The 23,813-nt window shown below is 46.0% G+C and overlaps 3 protein-coding genes across 3 annotated transcripts in view; 1 reads left to right on the top strand and 2 right to left on the bottom strand.

Annotated features, from left to right (window-relative positions):
* A2M (alpha-2-macroglobulin) overlaps positions 1–2,548 on the bottom strand; it is a 29,754-nt gene extending 27,206 nt beyond the window's left edge. Inside the window, exons 1-2 of the mRNA XM_059491767.1 lie at positions 2,359–2,548; positions 523–706 (exon numbers count right to left, since the gene is read on the bottom strand). Coding sequence (XP_059347750.1) covers positions 523–706; positions 2,359–2,444 — 270 coding nt within the window. The 5' untranslated portion in view covers positions 2,445–2,548. The remainder of the gene's footprint in view (positions 1–522; positions 707–2,358) is intronic.
* Positions 2,549–5,386: 2,838 nt separating this feature from the next.
* Positions 5,387–14,597, bottom strand: KLRG1 (killer cell lectin like receptor G1). Its single transcript, XM_059491874.1, has 5 exons — positions 14,452–14,597; positions 9,699–9,791; positions 8,842–8,993; positions 6,854–6,957; positions 5,387–5,894 (listed from the first exon to the last, which is right to left on the bottom strand). The coding sequence occupies exons 1-5, from the start codon at positions 14,567–14,569 to the stop codon at positions 5,783–5,785; spliced, it is 579 nt and encodes a 192-aa protein (XP_059347857.1). The 5' UTR covers positions 14,570–14,597; the 3' UTR covers positions 5,387–5,782.
* A 3,554-nt stretch (positions 14,598–18,151) lies between these two features.
* Positions 18,152–23,738, top strand: M6PR (mannose-6-phosphate receptor, cation dependent). Its single transcript, XM_059491864.1, has 7 exons — positions 18,152–18,317; positions 19,732–19,902; positions 20,070–20,242; positions 20,333–20,442; positions 20,633–20,763; positions 21,316–21,442; positions 21,993–23,738. Exons 1-7 carry the CDS (start codon positions 18,253–18,255, stop codon positions 22,113–22,115), a joined length of 900 nt encoding a protein of 299 aa, XP_059347847.1. The 5' UTR covers positions 18,152–18,252; the 3' UTR covers positions 22,116–23,738.
* The last annotated feature ends 75 nt before the right edge of the window (positions 23,739–23,813 follow it).

Raw genomic sequence — 23,813 nt, 5'->3', positions numbered from 1 at the left:
GCTCTGAGCTAAATGATCAGGTTTTCCTAGTTACATACAACTCATTATAGTCCCTGGGGTTTCAATGACATTAAATTATAAATTTCCTCCTTTGCTGGGTTTTTTTCAGATACAGGCAATCACAGTTCTGTGTTCTTACATTAATTCAGTACACACCAGGTGGAAAGTATCTGAGGTCCAAAAGCTCTACCACAATTTGAAGGTACTGAAGTGACAAATTGAGGATGTTGAAGGATGATGGAAAGCCATTTCACCAAACAGCCATCAGGAGTGCCAATGTACTAAACCCACTTTCTTCCCCTGTCCTAGAAAGGGGGTGACTTTCTAGGATTCAGCATCCCACAGTCATTTAGCTTATTAAGGAGATCTCAGCAGTAAGAGGGTGTTGAGGATGGACATGAACACACCTTTAATCAAGAGGTAAGTGAATATCTACATAGTGTTACTCTGGTCATTACTTCTCAGTGCCTTTACATTTTATGCCTGGCACAAAGGATCATCCCACGAGGATGAGATACTCACAGAGAAAGGGATGCAGGTGAACACGTCTTTCTCTGACACCACGTCATCAATCAAGCTCCTGTTCCCCCATAGATCCTCAACTGTGGCACTCAGAGTCACAGACTCGTTCAGGTGGGTCAGCTGAATGCAGACTTTCTCTTGAGAATCCGTGTGGATCAGATAGGGCACCAGCACCAGGTACTGCCTAGGAACAAGGGAGAATGATAGGTCAGAGGAGCAGGAACAGGTAACAGGAGCTGTATAGAAAGAACAAACAAACCAATTGGATGACTACAGCTTTGGCTGCACAGGGAGAAGGGTGCATTTTCTAAGTGTGTAACAACACTTCCAGCATGTCTGTAGCAGCAGGGGAAAGCAGAGGTCTCAAATGTAAAATACCAGAGGAAATGCTACACACAAACATCTGGAAAGGATATGTTTTTCTAGGTTCTGACACAACAGCAGCACTTCTTCCTGGGATCCTGAATAAAGGCAGGGGGGAACTCAATTGTCACTTTTGCTAGACACTGTTAGAAGCATTCAGGAGCCACACAAATGCCAGTACCCAGTGAAAAAATTCCATTGACTACACACTGCGAAGCGTCTGCAGCATTACTCTCACTCCTCGCAGAGATTCAAAACCACCACAGCGTGGTGCCAGATCTTAAGCAAAAACACAAACAAGTTTCAGGTTTTCAGGGAAGCAAGGCTCTCTGTATCAGTCCGACAGGGGATCCCTGCTCAGCCCTAAGCAGCCTCCTTCCTTCCCAGGGTGGCAACTTGCCGGTGGTGTCCCGGTGCCCAGCACTGCATCTGGGAATCAAGCCCGATCCACCTAACGCTAACCACGCTCCCATTTTGGTGGACAGGACTGGCCTCCAGTGGGCACACTCAGAGCAGAGAGCAGATGGGAGAAGAGCCCTCAATACCTCAGCAGTAAGGCAAAGCATTCCCTTCAGCATTGGCAGAAGCTCTGGCACCTTTTTGTCCAACAGCTGGTCTGCAGGGATCAAGCTCTGGCCCCTCAGATCCCACTGTCTGTTTCCCCTGCATTTGATGAAAGCACTACAGCACAGCCCCCTGCACTCCTTGTGATGGGCTCTGTGATGGGTGAGGCGCTCTGTGCTTTGCAGGGGAGGAAAAGACATTGCAAAAAAGCCAAAGGAGAAAAGCTTTGGGATGTCAGGACGCTTCATGTGCTGCTCCTACCACACATATACACTCATGCACACAACACAAATGCCCTTCACATACCAGTGGGGCAAAAGGGGGTGAAGAAGGGAAGCAGGACACTATACCCTCACAAACCTGGACAGTCACAGTCTTACAGTGTCACATTACCCTGCATGAGAAGGGAATTTTCATTCCATTGGCTGAGCTGAAAAATGTGAATTAAAAAATAAAGCAATTTCCAAGCATGCCAGATGAGCTATTTGTTCAATTTCTTCTCATTATCCTTTTTAAAAAGTACTCCCAGCTCCTGGGCATTTGAACTGGGAGTAGGACAGTCAAACCAAAATTAAACCTTTCATTGTCCTTTCAAAACAGTTTGTCTCTTAAGAAGACCTCATTGCACAAACATTTATGAAAAGTTGTCTTTCAAAAGGACTAATTTTGTGCATAAAACTTAGTTGAAATCCTGTCAATCCCCTGAAGTTTTACTGATCTCTCAGTTTCACAGCTTGTTTTGCATCTCTCTCAAGCACTAGAGTTCCCATTTGTAGAAGGCACTTTACCCAGACCTGGTATCTTTATTCCTGGATAAAAGAAGTTAGATAGAAGACAAGGGACAGAGAATAGACACAGGAATACAGCCAAGGTCTCCTGCCTGCCCAGAGACCCCCCAGCATAGCTTACGGCTCTGTGATGGGTGAGGTGTCTCCTGGAAGGAAGAAGAGGAGGAGGAAGATGCCCAATTTGACAAGCAGCCCGTTCATCCCCATGGTACGTGGTGAGTCAAGCAGGCACTCAGTGTGGTCCAGTGCTGCTTTTACTCCCCCTCTGCTCTCCCAGTCAGCCCCTTTATACTCTCCTCTGCAAACAGCCCAGGGGCTGGAGGAGATAAGGGCTGGGGGCCAGGGCCCATCCGGAAACAGGGAGAGGCAGCAAGGAGGAGCTGGGACTAGCAGCTCCAATCTGGGCAGAAGGCCAGGGCTGGGGGGGAGAGGGAGGGGAGGGTTCCTGGCAGGCCAGTGCTCTGTCTCTGCTGGGGCAGGACAGAGGCAATGGAAGAGGAAAGGCTCTAGCTAAGGAAAGAAGGGCTAACGGCAGAGCATGAGGTGAAGGCTTCCATTTCTGGCAGGGCTCTCTGCATGGAGCTGGACATGGCACTGGCCATGGGGATTGCTGGAAGCACAGAAGCTGTTTGATTTCCTTCAAACTGGGAGCAGGAGATTGAGCTAGGAATTGGGAAACAAACCTGGGTGTGTCTAACTCCCACTAACAGGTTGTGAAAACAGGGAATGAAAATTAAAAAAACCTTCCCTCTCCACCCACACTGTTCCCTCTTGCTCCCTGTTCCTGGTCCCATCAAAGCTAATGCCAGGAAAAGAGGCCACAAAATGCCTGGAAAATCAAGTCAACTAAAATGATCTGGCCTTCACCCTGACAGAAACAGGGACAGTGACATGACGGGAAGCTGCCAAAAGTTCAACCCATTAACAGCATGTAACACATTAACCAAGTGGCCAGAGCAGCAGCTGCCCTCACACAGCAGAACATATGTGGCCTGGGTCTTACTTTCCTTCTACTAGTTCTGGTTCCAGATTAAGTTATTGATACATCTAGATCAAATTATTGCTGTTTGATGGAATCATCCTGATTTAATTAAGTGCATATTCATGTAATGCACTGTGATGGGCAATATTGTACCAGAAAGGGAAATGGAGTCTTTAGACCACTGTCTTTACTTGGGCTGCAGCAGAAGGATCAATAGCTCTGGTAATTATTACCCTTGCAAGTGGCAGTAGAATATCTGTCTTATTTATACTTCTAATGCAAACTCCAAAGAATGGAGATCTATATTAGACGATGTAAAGCATAATTTTCAGATTAAAAAGTGTGCAGGATAAAATGATTTTCTGTCTGTCCTACCCTTCTCCTCATATAATCATCAAAACTTTGTTAAGCTGAGTAACTCTGGAGTTAAGAAATCCAAGTGCAGTGCAATTACAAACCTTCATTACCGACCTCATTCTGCCCTGCAGTGACCTGCATAGGAAAAAAGAGGATAATAGTGCATGTGCAATTTCCTTGGGGACTGCACAAAAGACAGCCCAGATTTGTGCTCTTCCTTCAGCATCTGATACTAAAGATGGCTTTGCTTGCCCAAAAGAAACATAATCCAGGAAAGTCTGCCTCACCCACAGAGGAGAGGATTTATACATATGGGCTGGTCAAAGCCTTTTAAAAGATGACAATTTACAGTGGTAAAGGTCAGGAGCTGGACTGATGGAACACCAATCCGACAGGACAAGATGCAAAACTGCACATGGCAGAAGGATCTCTACAGAGATCTACCCTTTTTGTCAAACAGCCAAACAGCTCTCGCAGATCCCAAGTCTGCTCCTGATCATTAGGAGCTTGGTCAAAAATGTGCTCTGTAGCCAAAAACTGAAGAAAAATGCTTTCAATCCATTCAGGCAAGGTAAAGTAGGCACGCTCAGAGACATTCTCATCTCACCTACATATGATAATATGAGAAGCTGTTTCTTCAGTGATATTCTCTGGTAAGGTAACTGATAGGTGCCCTTCTACAGATGCCACCATCATTTTGACAAAGCAAGCTAAGTGTTCAGCATTATTTCATACTGTCTGGCAACTTTCCAGAGGTCAGAAACAACTATCTTTTGGTATTTGAATGGACTCTGGCACAGATAAAATGACTCACCCAAAGAAACTTAGACAACCCAAGATGAAAATTCTGTTTTGACTTCCTACCACACTGCAGTCCCCCCAGGTCCGGCTGTTGCAGTCATGGTTATGAAAAAGCAGACTCCTCCTTGCTGTAACACATTCTCACTTGAGACCCTCATCTCAGTGAACTCTAGATGAGGCTCAGTAGACATCCACTTAGCTAAGTGTGCTAAGATCCATAATTTTGTCTTTATCCACCTTGATACCTTCATGTGTAGCATCCTGTTAAGCAGGTGGAAGGTAATGCCACTGGCAAGGATTTCCTGCAATTATAATAAAAATATGAAGCAAATATATGTAATCTGAATTGAAATGTTGAAGCTGGTTATTGTGCTCCTATGATTGTAGGAATAAGATCTCTCCTCTGCTTTCTCTGCTTTAGAATAAACCATCCCAGCTGTCTTAGCCTCTTCACAGAGGGGAGATGCTCCGGTCCTTTTGTCATATTTGTGGCCCTGTGTTGGACTCTCCAGTCAGTATGCCCATGTCTCTCTTGTACTGAGCAGCCCAGAACTGAAGACAGTGTTCCCAAATATTCACTGTGGGTTTATGGCATTCAAACTCTGAGCCTGTCTCTGCTCTATTTGAACTGAAAGATCATTGCATTAAGAGCTTGCCCACTGCTTCCTCTATCTGCAGTAAGAAAACACACAGGTGGGGAGGAAAACAGGTTCCTGGTGGATTAAATAATTACACAGAATTAGCTGTATTCCTTTGACTCCAGAAGGCCAGTTTCTTGACTAGCTTGCTTAAACATGCCTAATTCCTTCCAACAGAGAGAAGAAGTAGCACAGGTACAAACTTTTGTTTCAGTGCAGTCCAAGATTTATTTTCACTGCTGGATTTACAGAAGCTGCAGGTTCATTTCACCCTCTTCTCTCCCACTCATACCACTGTCATGCAAAAGGAGAAGCTGCCACTAGGAGAAATGTGTTTATATGTTTCTGTCAATGAACAGCAGGCCTCCTTTCCTGGTCCTTCTGATATCAGACAATGGAGTTGCAGGGAATGGAAATGAAATCTGATACTTAGAAGTGAGGGAAAATGACTAGGTCCCCCTCAGAGTTCTGAAGACACCTGTTGTGACAAAGCTTTTATTTGCCTTTATTGGATAAATAAGGGAAAGAGTAGGTCAGGGAATACGTCCCAGGTCTCATCTGGTCACAAAGAGCAGTAATCCAACACTTGTGAACTGAAAATAAATCTATACTGAGAGTAATTGAACAACAAACCTGTCCTTGTAAAACACTTTAGTGAGGGTATGGAAAAGGCAAGTCCTTGGTCCTGTATGAGGCTTCAGTTTGCAGGGCAATGATCAACTCATACCGCTGATGAGGTCGTTGTGAGATGAAAAAGCACATGGGATTTATCTAAGTGTTTTCTCACAGATCCACTGAAACAAAACTTCACAGCTGGAGGCATGAAACTGATCTTTCATCAGGACAGCACAACTTTGCACAGGGCTGTTAGCATGGACCCTGCAAGAGACATGGAACAATAGTGAGAATGAAAGAAAATACTGAGATTGTCTCCTGGAGACAAGAAATTAAAAACATCTGCTTTTGAAGGGTGTAGCCCAGAGGAAGAGAAACAACCTGACCTCCAAAAGGCAGCTGTTAGAAAATAAAATGTACAAAAAGAACCTATCTACCTGCCACAGCTAAGTAATTTTGCCATCACAGAACCAAACTCAGACAAAATTCCCTGTAGTGGCAGTGATAGCCATCAGCATGTGAGTGGCAGTGGTATTTGAATGAAAGTCTCATGGAATGATCACTGCCTTCAAGGAGTTTGTAGGAACAGAAAGCTGAATTTATTCAGGGAACTAAGCCAAGTGCTCAGAGTACTGATCTGTTGACAGTGAGATCTTGGGCAAGTTTTGCTTGCTGGAGAGGCTTTAGAAACTAACTCATTGCCTTAACTGCCATAAAAAGGAAAGGGCCAGGCAAAGTCACCAGATAAAAAAATGTTTTCCCTCATGGAACACACTGACTTTTGTCCAAATAAAGACTGAGATTAAATTAAAGTTCTGACTTAGGTTGGCACCAGTAGAGCAGGAAAGGGCTGGGTTCTTGCACCCAGTGACACCAGCATTCTACAGAATGGGTGCAAGGTGGCTAAAGCCAGTAAAGCCATTTGTCTTTCTGACCAAGCATCTGTGTGCTGGTGCAGGTAAATAAAGTCCTTGGTCTGAGCAGCTGGAGGGAAGCAGAGAATGAGATACTAATACTTGACCTGCTTTTGACAGGTACATGCCTTTACAAGGTACAGGGCAGTGAAAAGTAAACACTATTGAGCTTAGTGCAGTACAGTGACGGCAAGAAGAAAATCTGCCCAGGAAGAAAGCTCCTGACATCTGGAGGAGGAACTCTGGCTGTTCTGGAACACCAGGCAATCTGAATAAGCACTATTGTTTTTAAAACAGAATGAAACTCACCTGGTATCACTTAATACAGAGCCATCCTCCCAAATCCATCCAGAGCTTGTACTGTTCCTCAGTCCAATCCAGAAATGTTCTGCTTGAATAAGCTTGAACAGATCCTAGAAATGATGATGAATTACAAAGTGACTAATGAAAACCAGCTTGAAAATTGAGATAAGTAAAGAGAACAGAGAGCAAGATACATCCCCTCACCTCACTGTTCCTTAAGTGACTAACAATACTGCTTCCCCACACCTTCTAATGACACAGCCAGGAGTCAGATTCAATGATCCTGATGGGTCCCTTCCTACTCTGCATATTCTGTGAGTATATGATTCTATGAACTGTACCCCAGTCTCCTGGAATTTCCTGCACAGAGCTTTATGTAGGAAGATATGTTATTAATATTAATATCAACACCCTACTATACAGCTAACTAGCAAGCTAATAAGAAGTATTAACAATTAAAGGTAAAATCAGGGCAAATAGGGCAGGAAGTGCAGGCACCGACAGATATGTGTAACAAGCCCAGTATGAAAGCTTTTTAAATTTCATACACATTTTCCCCCTATGTGTTTTCAATGTTCATTTCCTTTTAGCTAACTTTTAATCTCTGATTATTGTTAAAAGGTGAAGCCTGCAACAGAAATTCAGCCCTGAAGTAAATTCCCCATCCCCAATCCTCCTCTCTATAAAAAAGACAAAGCCAGGAAATGTAAGTTTATCTTGTCCACCTTTGCAACCAAAGAACAGCAACCTGTCAGAGGTATGGCTGGGCTCCATCCTTATCTCCTGCTGCCATAAACAAAGCTTCAGAGAAGGCATCTTCAGAGAGAAGCATTAACAAAGCTGGCTTGGTTAAAAAGTTGTGGGAATAGGAGCAGCTTGAGGAATCACTGGAGTGTCGCTGGTGGTTTGGAGATGACTATGTTTCCCTAGCACTTGGAGGTTGAGCAATCACAGCCTTTGCAGTACAAGACATGGATAACTAGAAAAGTCTTGTTTAGATGGGTGAGTCTAAACCCTAACCCTAATCTAACCCTAACCCTATCCCTGAGCAGGGATAATGGGTAACCTAGTAGCTGAGATGGTGGTAAGAAAGCAGCGGGAGCAGGAAGGTTTTCTTCATGCTAAAGAAATGGGTAATCTGGGGAAGATGCCTATTTCTCAAGGAGACAGGATTTGTCTAAGCAAATCTGAGAGCCTGGTAGATACTCCCAGTCAAGCAGAGACCTGGCTTTGTAATCCTCCAGAGGACATCACACAATGCAACTTCTGTCCACGGCCTGGAAGCTGTCCACGTTCATCGGACCTGAGCTAATAAGCCCTGGCTCGAGCAAAACCGGATCAAGGTTTCTGCTCTACTTAAGCAGATGTGCCTCAGCGCCCCAGTAATCAGCACTGCCCCTTTCTCTAGGGACAATACGTGCCCCTGCCCCCAGAGAGCACCTGCAGTGGAACACATGGTCCCTTATTCCACCAGCACAGCTGAGGTATTACGGCAGAGGGAGGAAGTAAGCATTGAAAAGAGACTGAGAAAGAAATATCTAAGCATGAACCCAGGGAACGGCATGGGTCACTGAGCAGGAGGAGCTGGAGCGCTCACAGGGAGAACAAGTATTGCTTTTGCAAAGGAAGCACTCCTTGAGAGGGGGAACATATCAGTTTGTAGGCAATGAATACAATGACTGCTCAGTGCCACTGTAATCATTCATATCAGTCTTATTGGGAATAGGAGAGGAGGTGGAGAGGAACAGTGGAGAAGGCTGTCTCCTACCATCCTTCATAGGGTACTCTGAGTACCTGACAGTGACCCTCATCTCTCCGTTCTCCCCTTTGCTTCTCTGCTTCCTGCAAACTTTGTGATGTGTAACACCACAGTCATAAAGCCCTCCTCTCCTTTAAAACCAAAATATTGCTGAAGTGACAGCACTGCTTGTATGCCAGTCACTTGGGTATCTGCAAGGAAATGGGAGATCCTCAAAGCCAAAGAAAACCATTACCATCTCCAAGGTATCATTGATCACCAGGAGGTGAGCTCCTTGTGCCCTGCAGGATTCCTGGCTGGAATTCCAGTCCTTCTTCTCTGTGGAGAAGGAGTAGCAGCTCCCTCTGTAGGCCACCCACTCTTGAGGGCAGTGTGGGTGGCCGTCACCTGTAAAGAAGTCAAAATACTCATCTTCTTCTCTACCATTAACCAGCAGAAACACTTGTCAGCAAGGACCTACTGAGAAACAACTCATTTGAATAGCTGAAATGCAGAAAACTCAAATCAGGACAAGATTCTGAAAATAATAGTGTAATTTCAAAATCTTACAATAGTCCCATGTTCTCTGATGCTGGTGGCAAGCATGCACACACTCACCTCACCCCCAGGTTTCCACTAAACCTCTCAGATACCCAATAATAGGTATCTAGATACCCATTTCAGATACCCAGCTGGCTATCTGAACACAGATCACGCTCTGTGGGTATGGTGTGATCACATCTCAGCTTGGGTGGATGGATTTTAAGCAACTAACAGGAAGCTTCTCCACATAGTCTTGCACCATCTGCATGCCTGGAAATATATTACAGACCTATTTGTTCTATAGTTTACCACTACATTTACCAGGCAAGTCTACAAAGACTTTTCAATATATTTAACTGTTCTTTGCCACAGGATCTGAAATGGTTTCCTGGAGTCTGCATGAGGAATCTATTCTTCAAAATATTCTGGACAGGCAGTGGGTACATAAGGCTGGTAGAAACCTAGAAGAGCTCCTGGTTTTAACTCCATACGATGGAGTTTCTGTGGTTAGATGTGTCGCTGCTCCCTTGCTGTTGGTTGCTCCTGCTCAGCAGCCCTCTGTGCACTTACTCATCTTCCAAATCAAAGCAATTGCCAGGGAGATGCTCAGTATGCCAAAGCCTATGGCCAAGCCCTTCAGAACTGCTGACCACAGATGGGGAGCTGTAAAAGAGAAAAGAAACCACAGTGAACAGAAGCCACATGAAAACTGACTGTGGTTTTACATAGTCCTGGGCATTTCCCCAAGGAACTGCACTATTTAGAGCATCGTGTCTGTATACACTCTGCACATAGTAGACATCACTGTCCCTGCCCAGCCAAACTGGGGCCTCCCCATCAGCCCAGGGCCCCATTTCAGCTGGGTTTGGGGCCACCAGTTCCTGTCTGAACTTCCCAGGGGGTACCTTTCTCTACATCAGCCATAACTCTGCCCCTGCCTGGCCACAGAGCCTGCTGGTCCAGCCTCTGTGGTGGCTGACCCCAGCGGAGGAAGCACCTACCACAAGTGAGCTGGAGCCACCTAGGCACTATGTGACACTTCCTGCTGGCAGGAGCCTCCCAACAAATCCACTCCTGCCTCAGAATTGAAGCTTGGGGCGACAACCAGAGAGCTGCATTGCTACAGCCACCGTGTTCCAGCTTACATGTAAAAAAGAAATCATAAGATCTTTCCCCCAGCTCTCCCAGCAATAACAACAGGTTTAATCTCAGCATCCTGCTCACAGGCTCAGACACATGGTCATGTTACATTTTCCCAGGATACTCCCAAGGCAGTTCTACATTTTCATCATCCATGGTGAGGCAGTAGGATAGGTGAGCCAGCCTTGAAGACCTTGGGACATCTCCCACACTTTCACCACCACTGTTTGCTGTTCACTGGCTGCCAGTGGCAGAGAGTGAGTCCTTGGGGCAACTTCCACTGTAGCCCAGCACAGCTTGCTTTCAAAGGGCTGGTCAGGACTGGCCTGTAGAGGTCTGCTTATGTACAGCACAACGTGTTCACCTCCAGGCTACATGTTGCTTTTCCACTGCCATCTCCTGGAGCTGTGTTTGACCCGAGAGGCATTCAGTTTGCATAAAATATTTGAAACTTCAGCACTAAAATCTCTTCTCTCCCAGACAGAAGAGAGGATGACACTTACTGGTACGGATGAGCTCCAGGGGAGTTTGGTTTGCTTTTTTTATTAATCTCAGTACAGCAGCTGCACAGACAACAGCATTCTCTAAGAAGCAGTAAATATGCAGCTAACTTAGGCACCACATCCTGATCTTGTGATGTTCCAGAGCCTTCTACCCAAATCTAGCAACAAAATCCCCATGGATCTTATGAAATTTGAGGTTCTTCTCTCTTCATCATGTCATGAGACACAAAGAAACACATTTGATCTCTTAGGTGACGTTGAAAACAAATGCAGATCACATATGAAGAATATTGTGAGAAAAACAAAGAAAGCCAGTGCTAAAACAGAAGGTTAAGGGAATCCACTTACAGACAAGAACACATTCTTTACACACTGGAAGCTTTGTCCAAATACAGAAAGTAGACCAGATCAGTAAATAAATAAAAATCAATTTATTTTGATCTTGAGCAGTTTGCAGGCTCACTTGTTAAGGCCAGTTTCTCATCTATAGAGACACACTTAGGCCTGTGGTTTTACCTAGAAGAAGTTTCTAAGGTAACAAGGAAGATCATGAGGGAGCGTTGTTGTAAGCATCATTCTTCTGGTATAAAGATCTTTTCTAAGATAGAGGTTTTCTCACGTTTCCTGAAGCTTGTAGGATCTTCTAGCTCTCCCAAACATAATTTAAAATTAGTGTCATTTCTTATTTTTTAAAATCGTTATTACATAACATTTTCAGAGACAAAATACAGAAATACTTTTCAGTTACACCCTACTCCTCAGCTTCACACAAAGGAAAAGCAGGAGAACTGAAGGACTTGGACTGGGTCTGGAACTTAAATTGATTCTGCTCTCTATTTCTCTTGTTTGTATCCCTGGCAGCTTGGGTTTTGTCATCAGATTAGGCCTCAAGAGAATTAAATCAGCCCAAGGTTAAGGGGTAGGGTGGAGATTTTTCTCAGCAGATTACAACTGAAAACTTGGCAAAAGTGGATAAACATCTGATGAAATATAACTCCTGGTTCTGAGATCACATCTGTACTTTTCTTTTCTGTCCTTTCTTGCCTCTCCAAAGAAGCTGTCTCCTGCATCCTTCTGATCACTCTTAGATTTTAGGGAAAACTGCCAAGACAAGGCAACCAGGATGGCAGTCTTTGAAACAGTTAATCCTTAAATGTCATCACCTGGCAATGAACAGAGCAGTTCACTCTCTATTGTTTCAAACCAACTGCAGAAAAAAGGGAATGATTCATCATCAAAACAAAATCCCAGGGCACCTCCACAAGCCCAGCAGTGGGAGAGTCACTAAAGTTCATAAAAATGAAAAAAATATGGCATTAGATAATTTTGGAAGGAAAAAAAAGAAAAAACAAAGTGAAGTGGGAAAACAGGAAGTGTTTGAGGTGAATTTAAGCTTCACTCGAACTGCAGAGATCAATTCAGGTAAGTGGAATAAAGTATTTCACAAATCAGGATTTTTACCAGCTGCAAAAGGAGCCCCTGCAGTTCACACTTTTTAAAACAAGTTCAATGGTTTCTGCGTGAACCTCAGTCCCCGAACTACATGTGAAGCTCTTGTAGAAGTGGATGGGAGAAGTACCTAAGATGAGTTTGAAACTGGAGGAAAATCTGAATGGAGCATCCAGAAATATTTCCATGTAGTTGTCTGATGAATTGTGGAAGAGTCTGTCGAAGGGGGTAAGTGGATTGGTGGACATTTAATGTAAATATCCAATGTTATCACTTTCTGTTTACAAAACACCCCAACAAGTCTCTCGGTGCTCTGGAGAAATGACTCTGATACTCTCCATTCACTTGCAAGCAGTATGACCCAATATTTTTAGGTTTGTGAGTCCAGATTCAGTTCCAAAACTGAAAGCTGTTAGCATTTTTCAATTCAACTCTTTAGGACAATCTGAAGAATATCATGGCACTGTCCCAAACAGCTCCCTTCAGCTCCTGCCTACCTCAGTATGGGAGCAGCATGACTACCTAGAGTCAAGGAGGAGAAGTTGAGATACAAGGATTCTGTTCCTGGCTGTGGCACAGACCTGGTTATTGCTGTTACTACAAGCACACTACACAGGCTAAGTGACTGCTGTACTGACATTCTGGTAGTGCTGCATATCTAAGGCTCTCTGGAAGCCAAACAGAAGAAACAACCAGGGAAACTTTTCATTTTTGAGGAGTAGCACCAAAATTTGTTGGTTGACCAGAGGACTGATCTACACACTCATGATACTGTGCCTACAAAGTCAGCAAGGGAAAAATACCTGAGAGCACATCTCTTAGAAGTGATGGAGGCAGGAACAGAGTTGAACATAAAGACCTTCAAAAGAAAGGTACTTAAGTGAGCTCCTTAGGGATCTCTTTCATGCTGAAGAAAGCTGAGAAATAATCAAATAATATGCACAAGAAGTGTGTTCAAGTATCAGCTTTCTTATTTTCAGTTGTCTGACCATAGCTCAAAAAGATGAGGTTCCATAAAAGAATGTGGAGAGATGTTAAAAAGAAAATTGCAAACATCTAAAGAGGGCATTGGTTAATCCCCTTTCAACACGGTGGGGGTGAACAGGAATGGCAGGGAATGAAAGGATGTTACTGTGTTTTCTGATGCAACAGAAAACATAATTTCTGGTGAAAACATATGCAAAAGAAAGACTGCCCTCCAAACAGATGGAGTGTGAGTACCAGATAGGAACTGGGGAGTTTCTGTGCTGGCTTTGTTTCCTTAGTGAAACAAGTGACCAGACAGCAGTAAACACCTTAGGTATACAAAATTATTCTGATCAGGGTATAGAAATCTTGTATCCCACAGTGAGAATCACCTTTGCTGTAACACCTCTGAGAATTTAAAGTCAACTATTAGTGTTGCAGCCAACACAACAGAACTCATCTAAAGCTCACTGGCATTTCATAGAATCATAGAATTATCTGAGCTGGAAAGGACCCTAAAGCTCATCTAGTTCCAACACCTCCACCTTTTTGCATGAAGGAAATGCTTACAAAGAAGGATCACCAATGCAAAGTTTGACCCTTTGAAGGTGGTATTTCTACATTAAGCTGTCAGAGGAGTTGTTTGGTGCGACATCTGCAAGTCTAATCAGGGGTAATGGAGAGGAAATAAGAAAAGTAAAAGTTTAAGGAAAGCACTAAGAAAATTTTCCTGATAGTAAAGTGCTCTGAAGAACTGTTTCACAGCAAAAGCTGAAAAATTTCTCACTGGGAGGTATGTAACACTAGAACAGAGAAAACAGCAAAAAATCACAAAAGAATTCTGCATAGCCCCACAGGAGAGAGGCTGGATGATCTCATATGCTTTCTCTGTCTCTGATCTCTGATTAGCATGTGCCTCTAATTTATCTGTATTTGCATCTTGCCTGCCCTTCAAAGAACTATTGCTCACAACCTCTTGCTGCTGACAAGCAGACAACTTTAAACCAGTTTTGAAGAAAAGGATGCCTGGGTTGAATGCCCAGTAGACACTGAAGGAGGTCGGTGAGAGGGAGGGGAAAAATGCTGGGTCTCTATAACTCGTCAGCTTTAATCACATCAAAATATCCACAGAAATTTTAGAACCAAAGCAACAGCTCTCTAAGCTGGCACTCAGAATCACTTGCCAGTTCAGAGTGTTTCTGTTAAGTCTTGCTTTCACTCAAAGTAAAATTTTTGGTTGTCCTACCTGATCCATCTTTCCTCACCTCTTTTCTCCTGTGGAGCTTTCGGCCTTGGAGGAGGAGTCTGAGAGAATCTGACAGAAGTATACGTTACCTCCTCGCTCTCATCAACTGCAGAAATTTGTGATCTACTTGCCTCCATGCCAAAGCAAGGAGTGTGCACAAAAGGATGTTTCTATCAGGCTGTTGAACAACAGGGCTGTGAAACAGGAAGCCTGAGGCTATATTCAGAAGACAAGAAATATGAAGCTGCTACCTCTATCTCCAGCTGCTAAGATAACCAAATTTACAACAGAATGGAGAGCAGCGGAACTGCAGCAGCTTTCATTTTCTAACCTGATGGAGGATGTCTCAAGAACACCTGCTAATGGAAAAGGTGATTAATCACAAAGTTCAGGGGTACTCTAATTGTTGCCAATGCAAAAGGGTGTGGTTACCCCGATGCAGGAACTGGGAGGATTCGTGCTGCTCTGAGGAGCTGCCTTCAGGGCAGAGGCAGCAGGATGGTGACAGCACAAGGCAAAAAAGGTGAATAGTGAGAGTACAAGATGAAAAGTGGGATAAAGCAATGGCTATGGCAAACTGGCAGCCCATCTGGTGTGGGACAGGATGTAGATGTGGACAGCACAGGTTTGAAAAGGAAGCTTTGTGAGCTTTGGACAGTTCCACTTCAAACTGGGAACTGTCTATACCCAATACCAGTGTGACTGTGCTTGAGACACAAGGCAGGCCCTGAGAGCTGGCATTCCTCAAGTCCTTCCAAGGCAACATCTCAGCAGCATCCGTACAAGGAGGACAGGGACATACTGAGGAGAATCTACCCAAGGGGCACTAAGAGGACAAAGGGACCAGACCTTCTGTCCTGGGAAGAAATACTGAGAGCTCTGGTACTGTTTGGTCTGGAGAAAAGATTGCTTGGTTAGGATCCAATTAATGTGTATAAATACCTGAAGGGAGGCTACAACAAGAACGAAACTCTTCAGTGGTGCCCAGTGACAGGACAAGAGGCCATGAGCACAAACTGAAAGACAGAAGGTGTTGCCTCTGAACATCAGGAGACACTTTTTTACTCTGAGGGTGGCTGAAAACTGACATAGGTTGGCCAGAGAGGTTGTGGTGTGTCCCTCAATGGAGAGTGGCCTGGACACAGTTCTGGGTTGTAGGTGGACCAGGTTGTAGGTGGCCTGGCTTGAGCAGGGGGTGGGACCAGATGACCTTGAAAGGTCCCTTCCCAGCTGAACCATTTAGTCATTCTGAGGTCAGCAACAACAGGAAAGGCTATTTTTCTTTTGAAGCATTGACCATTGATGAGAAGAGTTCAAGTTGTGAATTTGTGCCAGGGGAGGTTTAGACTGAATACTGGCAAAAATTAATTCACCATATCAAGCACTGGGACAGGCTGCACAGGGAAGTGGTTGAGTCACCATCCCTGAAAGTATTTTAAAAAGATGCAGATGTGAGCTTAGGGACATGGTTTAGTTGCCATGGCCAGGTTAATGGTTGAACTCAATAATCTCCACCGTCTTTTCCAACCTAAAAGACTCTGTGACTCTGTGCTGGGGAGTACAGATGTTTCCAGCACCCTGAGAAATCTCTTAGCTGTATGGTTGGCTGGTTTTTGTTTTAATCCACATTCTGATCCCTTCCCTTTCATGCTTAGAATGGGGATATTGGTCAGGCTCAGGCTGCACTTCTTCAGCACAGTATCCTACAGTTAATTTCCAATAATAATTTTTGGGCATGCTCAACAAAGGAGTTGGGATGACTGCTACCTCTGACAGGGATGATTGTTCCCCCTTCTGGTGACATGTTCTAAATTCAAGAAATGATTGCACGGGAGGATGCTTACCTGACAGTGAGTGGCCAATTTGTTACAATGCACATGCTGGGGAAGGGATTGGATATTTCTGCAAATTTCTTCACTTGCCTCTAAGGGTGGCATATTGGACCCACAAGATTCATTCTAATCCTAGGTGGGGCCTGTGGACAGCAGGATAAGGAATGTGTGCTTGAAAGGGTGAGGAAGGCATAAGGGAGCAGAGCAAGATGAGAGGCAGATCTCTCCTCAATGCTTCAAATCAAAAATAGAAAAGTCTAAAGAGAGCTCTCAAGCTCAGAGAATTTGCTGTACTAACAAGGGAGTTTAGCTGGGAATACAGTCCATATAGCTGAAAAGTAACTAACAGGATTCAGACACAGCTGAAGTGTCCAGATCTGATTTTGTGTTTCTTTGGTAGATTCTCTCCAGTATGTCCATGTTCTCTCATACTTTGGAATAAAGGTGTTTCTCCCAGTTCCTGCCAGTTTTTGTCACTTTTTAAGTGCCCAGGCTGCCTGCTGGCCCAGAGTGACTACAAAGAACTTTTTGTGAAGAACTGGAAAAGTGAAAGCTGGTGGGAAAGAATTAAGACCTCTGTTTTAATGTGGTTTGCCTTTTTTTTTCTTCTAATATCAGTAGGACGGGAAGTGGAGTGGGAGGGATCACACTGTTGAAGGTGTGAAGGCAACTCTCAGTCATTAAGTAAGTGTGAATAAATAAATCTGACTAATGCAGCTGTGCCATACTGTCAGTATGGGGTCACAGCAGGACTAAACTGATCAGTTTTCCAGGAGTCAGCAGCACTTCTTCCCTAGCTCTTCACTGCTGAAGCAGCATACCGGAGAGAGACCCTTCCAAATTTCTCTTAGACAGGTACCTTTTCCAGCATGTTGGTACATTCACTAACTGCAGCATTTCTTTCTTAACTAGAGGATGCAAGAGCCTCAGAACTCTGGCAAAGAACATCTGTCCCTTCCAATAACAGACTCCTGGAAAGTGGATGTGCTCTGGGAACACATCATAAAGAGAGAGATGTCCTTTGAACAGGCCAGTCTTGCATCTCCCGTTTATAGCTTTATTAATGACACCCAAGATGCTCATTACACTAACTTTGTGTGCTAGACCTGGAATTCCTCTACAGTGGCAATATCTGCAGGAGTTGGGGGAAGCACCTTTATTCCAAAGTATAACAACAAAACATGGAGAGAATCCACCAGAGACACAAAGCGTGGACAAAATCAGAAGGATCGAGGCCACAAAGCAGTTTTGTGAAGCGGTCGAGACGCCTCGCTCCTGCAACACAAGTCACTCTGGAGGCACCTGCTGGGTGGGGACGGCAAAGCCCAGCGACAGAGGGACTGCTGCGGCAGCGGGAGCGAGGAAAGGGCGAGGCCTAGAAGCCTTTCACCCCTGCCGATGCGGCCGCCTGCCTGCGGCTGCTGCGAACCTGCGCGGGGCACAGGAGAGGGGACAGCGCGACGCCAGCGAGGGACAGTCACAGAGCACTTGGGTGAGTTGATGAGCAGCCTGGAGCCCGGCGATCCCGATCCCGGTACCCGTGCCCGTCCCCGTCCCCATTCCCGTCCCCGTGCCCGTCCCGGGGAACTGCTCCCCGCTGTTCCCCGCCGCCTCGGCATCGCAAGGGAGGCTCGCTCCGCGCCGTGAGGGCCCCTCCTCTCTGCCCGCCCTCGTCGTTCATTGGCAGAAAGGCGGGCGGGGGCGGGGCCCCCGCGCTGAGGTTCACCGCCCATTGGCTGATGGAGAGGAAGTGGGCGTGCCCCGCTGCGCCCCCGGCCCTGCCCGCCTTTCTCCCGCCTCGCTTCATTCGCTCCGCCGCGCTCCTGGGCGGGCGATCCCGGCCGCTCCCGCGCTCCCATTGGCGCCGGGCTCCAGTTCCGCCACGCTCTTCCCGGCTTCCGGCTGGCGGAGCGGGCGAGGGAGCCGGTCGGGACGCGGAGGAGGCCGGTGCTGCCTGTGCCTGTGGTCCCCGGGCCGCCCAGCATGGGATGCGCCTGAGCAGAGGGTCTCTCTTCCCTGTGGGCGGCGGCGCCTGGTCCCGGGGCGGCCGCAGGTGGGTGTGCGGCGCTGAGGACGTGGGGAGCGGGCACAGCGAGGCCGCGGGGCGAAGCCGCGCTCCGTCCCGGGCGGGTCTGGGCAGCGGCCCCCGGCTGGAGGAGCCCGGCCGGGCCGCTCCCAGCGCAGCGCAGCACGTTCCCGGGGGAAGCCGTGCCCGGGGCTGAGGGCAGGTCCTGCTCTTGGCCTGAGGAGAGAGCAGTCACGAGCCCTCGTGTCACGGGCTTCCTCATTTCGGTGACCGCGCACTGGAACAGATTGCCCATGGAGGCTGTGGAGTCTCCCTCACTGGAGATATTGAAGAACCGTCTGGGCACATGTGCTTCAGGACGACTCTGCTTGAGCAGGGAAGTTGGACCGAGTGACCCACTTCGGTTCCTTCCAGCCTTACCCATTCCGTGATTTCTGCGTTCCTAGCCTTCTTTGGGTGCCCCATGGCGAGCAGAGCCCCCGCTCAGCAGCCGTGAGCTGTGGCGGTCGGCTCCGGGGGCTCTGGGGAAATCATTGCTTCTCTCAAACAGGCTTTGTGCCCGCCTGCAGCCAGGTGCTTCTTTAATGGAGGGCCTGCCTTCCACCAGCGACTGGAGCTTTACCAAAATCTGCGGCACAAGAAGCAAAGGGAGATCTGTTGCACTGCTTTGTTTGGCTGGTGCCGTCATTGAATGTTTCATTTGTGATTTTAGCATGAACCTGAAAGCCAAATCTCATAGATTATTATTATTATTGTTATTGTTATTAATTATTACTGTTATTATCTTCATTACTGCCTTGTTGATTGGATCTTGCATACAATGCCGTGCTTTCCTCCTTTTCTGGTGGAAGCTGGGAAGGAAGGGAAGGAAGAAACTGCTCTGTGAAGTTGCAGTTTAGCATTATTAATGTATTTCAGATTTTCAGTTAAAGGAGTACTGAAAAGATCATTATAAAGATTAAGGCACTTGAACAAACAGAGCCTGACTAATCACAGTGGCTCTTCCCTGTGAGCTCTTTACACGAGAGCTGTGAAGATGATTGATTAGAGGCCTCATAAATAATTTTCTGCTGACTGGCTTCTCAGTGCAACGCCATAACAAACAGTGGATTATGCCTGAAATCTACTCCAGCATTCAGTCTGCTGGACTCTGCTCTGGCAGCTAATTAACGTGCTCAGCAGCACAACTTTTTGTGGTCTCAAGGCAAATTCAGAAGAGAGCCCCAAATCGGCCCAGTGAATTGTCTTTAGCTGCACAGGAGATTCAGATTTAGTGTCTCCTGGGAACTGTGAGTTGTTTCTAGATTTCAACTTCTCCTTTTTGCAGTCAGAACTGAGGAAGTGGCTAATCATTGACTCCATGACCCTGAAGTTAGTTTGCAGGGGGCTGAAACAAATCCTTTCTGAAGTTAATCCTGTGTTCTCTGTGGCATGTGTCCAGGATGTCACCACCTTGCCATACCTCTGCCTTGCTGCTGGTCTTTGTGGCCCTGGCTGTAGCAGGGGCCGAGCAGTCAGAAGAGAGGAGCTGTGATGTGGTTGGTGATGAGAGCAGTGAGTCACAGATGGAGAGAGCCCTGCTGAAGAAACTGGAGCCCCTGAGCCACATGAGGTACAGCAAAACACCCTGCAGGCCTTGGGGCTGCACAGTGGGCAGCAAGGAAGGGAGGGTTGGGTCAGGCTGCAGAATCGACTCTGGTGGGCTTCCTGCTCTGAAGTGCCCACTGCTCCATGTTCTTTGTAATCCAATGGGCTGTCTTTTCTGTCTTCCTGCTGCAGGTTTAACGTGACTGTGGATAAGGGCAAAACAGAAAACTACATCTACCATTTCAGGGTGTGCAGGGAGGTTAACAGCACCTCACATGACTTTGGTGGCCTGGTGCAAACAGATAGACACAGCGGAAAGACCACGGTGATAGGAAGAATCAATGAGACCCAGGTCTTCAATGGAAGTACGGTTCCACTCAATACTTGGCTTACTCAGTAGCTGCCTTTTGCCTCCTGATGTGGATCTGCAGCCTGTATTGTTTCTCTCCTGGCAGGTGACTGGATCATGCTGATTTATAAAGGAGGTGATTCATATGGCAGGCACTGCAGTGGTGAGAAGAGGCGAGCTGTGATAATGATTTCTTGCAAGCGGGGAGTGACAGCGGTGAGTGACATCTGGGGTGGGAGAGCATCAGGGGGCTGCCAGACCAGTGGCTGGTTGTGAGCAGAGGGGACAGTGAGCTGGCCTCCAGTGTCTGGTGCCCAGCTGCACCAACAGTGATAAAACTGTTTCCTGGTAAAGTTCAGTGTGCGTGGGCACGTTTTCACATGACTTCTCTTTTCCCAAATTGCAGAGTTCATTCAGCATTATTTCTGAAGAGCGGGAAAAGGAGCAGGAGTGTTTCTACCTCTTTGAAATGGACAGCAGTGTTGCTTGTCCAGCTGAGAATTCCCACCTCAGTGTTGGCTCCATTCTACTGATCACGTGAGTCATTTGAAGAGCTGTTTGTGCCTGAGTCATAATCTCCAGTGCTATTTAGAAACGTAGCAAATGCTATAGTAAGACTAAATTACTGCAGTGTACGTTCCCACAGCCACCATTAGATGTTAACTATGCCTCTGAGCTTTTTGGACAAAAGCTCTTGCTCAAGGCATGATGCTGGCTGGTCTGTTCCCACTAAACGTTTTCCTTCATAGCTTACAGACAAGTGCACTGAAGCATGAGAGATTTGACTTCCTAAAATTATGTGATGGCTCTTTGCCAGAGCTGGAAACTCAGACCAGGAGTCTTGACTCATTTTCTGTGTTTGTGCTTAGAGGCACTACTTCACATAATGCTGCTAAAAGATTTATACAAGCAGATTGATAACTTGGGGACCTTTTATGGTCTGGTTTCTATTTACAGCTCTGTTCTTGAGTGGTGCAAGCATTGTTCCAATGATAATGTGATGCAGGTAGCTGGCTCAGAAGAGATTTTCTATAGGATTTCCTCAGCTTTTATTTTCCTTTTTTTTTTTTTTTTAATTCTGCCTTTTAGGTTTGTGTCACTGATTGCAGTCTACATTATTGGTGGGTTCCTCTACCAACGCCTCGTTGTGGGAGCAAAGGGCATGGAGCAGATTCCTCACTTTGCCTTCTGGCAAGATCTGGGCAATTTGGTGGCAGTGAGTAAAAATTCTTATGTATTCTCAGCCTGGCCTATGTTAGGAGAAAAAGGCATTGACTCTGTGGCTTGGGTAGACCTACCACCAAGGTGGAGCACTTTGAAGCAGGAGAAGAGGGTGTCTGTTTCGTTTTTCTTGAGTATGCCATTTTTTAATCCGTGCTGAGACCAATTCCCTGCCTCTTTCCTGCAACTGCTCCTTAACAAACTAGAACATGTGCTCCTCAGGAGTTGACACTTTCCAGGTAGAAATGTTCACCTGGGGACTGTGAAATGCTTACTTCTGACTGTGAAATCCTTCCTTGGTCATTGTAGGCAGTGCTATTTATTCTTCATAATTGCCTTGGCCTGATGTTGCGGCATAACTGTCCTGAGCTTTTAAGACTGAGTAGGATGTTTTTAATTCCAAGGTTTGGGGAGATGTTTCAGGTAGCTTAAGGATAGGCATAATCCCTTAGTGAAAGAGAAATGGCAGGAGCTGCTTTGGTGTGGTGTGGATGCTGAGTCAATTGCAAACAGTCTGATGCTGGTGCTGTGTCCTGTGCTCGTAGGATGGCTGTGACTTCGTGTGCCGATCCAAGCCTCGGAACGCGCCAGCCGCGTACCGCGGCGTGGGGGATGACCAGCTGGGAGAGGAGTCAGAAGAACGGGATGACCACTTGCTGCCCATGTGATAGGCTTTCCACACCAAGATCTTTTCTCCCCATCTCCCCAGTGCTTGTTTAGCCAGGTGCCTCCCAGCCAGTTCTCCTTCTCTCACTTCTGATTTTCTTTACACTGTTTGCTTCCGCTGTCTCCGGTGTCAAGTCCCATGGATGCCTCTGGATGTGAACAGCACTGGTTCCTAATGGCATGTCTTATAAATATAATGCTGGGTTGGGTTTTAAAAGTGCAGCGGAGCCCAGGGGAGAAGTGCTGGCAGTTGAGCAGAAAACAGCAATATGAGTGTTCAGCACTGAGCAGGAATGGGAGATGAATCACTAAGAGGAAAAACAGGGGCATGGATGGGTGCAGAAAGGGAAAAAGGCTATGGGTTAAAACAGCTGACACTGTAAAAGGGATATTCTGTGTCTTTTTATTTTTTTTCCCTAGGATTTACAGGATCTGTAAGACACTGGAATTATTTTTCTCTGAATGCATTTTCAGCTTTTCTAGCTTCTGTGCTGTTATACAATTTCTGGCAGCATAACTGGCACGGAGTGCTCTATGCCAGACTCTGGGGGTGAAGAGGCATTGGCACCTCTGCAATTTTTTGTTTCCCTAATGGCAGTGGTGTGAACTTCTCAACAGTTTCCTTCAACAGCTGTGCAGGGATGCATGCCATACTCTCAGAATGGAGAGGGACAATGCTGAAAAACCATAGGAGTTAAATGGAGTCAAAATACTTACTTCAGTCAAAGTATTGACTCAGTCTTCTCAATCAGTGAGAAGCAAAAGGTAAAGATGTGCTGCTAAGGAGAAGGAACATTGCTGAAACTGAAAATGACATCAAGACAAAATGAGACAGGTAGCTGCCACTTGAGTTCTGACACAGGCTTCCTGAGGTGACTGCCCACACACCTCAGTCACTATCAGCATTGTGATTTCATGCTCCCCAGAAGTTCCTTGTTTTGCAGAGGGTTTTCCTATGAAGCCGTCAGAATTTATTTTTATATCAAAGGAACCATGGAAGTCCTGGCTAAGAATGCTAACACACTGAGAACTGCATAAGGGACTCTTACATGGTCAGCTTTCATAAATCACTGTCCCCTTAAGCATGGTGCAGGCCAGTCTTACGACACTTGCCCCGTGCAGATGGTACTTAACATACTGCCACTGGCTGGGAGTGAGAAAGACCCTCTCTTTGGGCCCTGGTGAAAAGCAGGTACACTTGAGTTGTAGACTTAATGGGAACCTTCAGGAACTTCACACCTTGATTCTAAATTGCTTTTTATTTGAAAGGCTAGACTGAGCAATCCCATTCTACCCCACTGTGTGGACTGGCTGACAACTGCCCTCAGTCTGGGGGGCAGAGACTGAATAAGCAAGCCACCACTGTGTTAACAGTGGAGTACAGACAAGGTTTATGTATTTTTAAGACACTGAGAGAAAAGGGGTAGCTCTGCTTTCTTTCTGGGTTTGGAGTGGGCAAGCAATTCCTGCTTTCTTTGACTTTTGTTACAGCCTCAATCTTTCTCATAATATGGGAAAAATAGGAAGTCAGTAAGTCCGTTACTGTTTTCATGGTGGTGTCTTAAGGTAATTTTTTTTTTGTACAAAACACAACTTTCAAAAATAAAGTGACCAAAAAAACCTGGTGAAGTGTTGTGCTGATGTAGCAAGAGCTTGCTTTGGTGCCAGAGCACCTTTTTTCTCACCCAAAAGTCAAGGGT

This window comes from Ammospiza nelsoni, chromosome 2 (assembly GCF_027579445.1).
Source record: "Ammospiza nelsoni isolate bAmmNel1 chromosome 2, bAmmNel1.pri, whole genome shotgun sequence".
In the NCBI taxonomy this organism is placed as follows: domain Eukaryota; kingdom Metazoa; phylum Chordata; class Aves; order Passeriformes; family Passerellidae; genus Ammospiza; species Ammospiza nelsoni.
Note: the sequence above shows the minus strand (reverse complement) of the source record. Positions and strands in the feature narration are given on the sequence as shown.

Excerpts from the sequence above, each read along its gene's own strand:
- KLRG1 (XM_059491874.1), bottom strand. The coding sequence starts at position 14,569 with ATGGAGGCAAGTAGATCACAAATTTCTGCAGTTGATGAGAGCGAGGAG. Across the intron at positions 9,792-14,451 it reads AGCTCCACAGGAGAAAAGAG|CTCCCCATCTGTGGTCAGCA; the intron begins GTGAGGAAAGAT and ends TCTCTTTTACAG. Across the intron at positions 6,958-8,841 it reads TCAATGATACCTTGGAGATG|GATCTGTTCAAGCTTATTCA; the intron begins GTAATGGTTTTC and ends CATCATTTCTAG.
- M6PR (XM_059491864.1), top strand. The coding sequence starts at position 18,253 with ATGCGCCTGAGCAGAGGGTCTCTCTTCCCTGTGGGCGGCGGCGCCTGG. Across the intron at positions 18,318-19,731 it reads TGGTCCCGGGGCGGCCGCAG|GATGTCACCACCTTGCCATA; the intron begins GTGGGTGTGCGG and ends GCATGTGTCCAG. Across the intron at positions 20,764-21,315 it reads GGCTCCATTCTACTGATCAC|GTTTGTGTCACTGATTGCAG; the intron begins GTGAGTCATTTG and ends TCTGCCTTTTAG.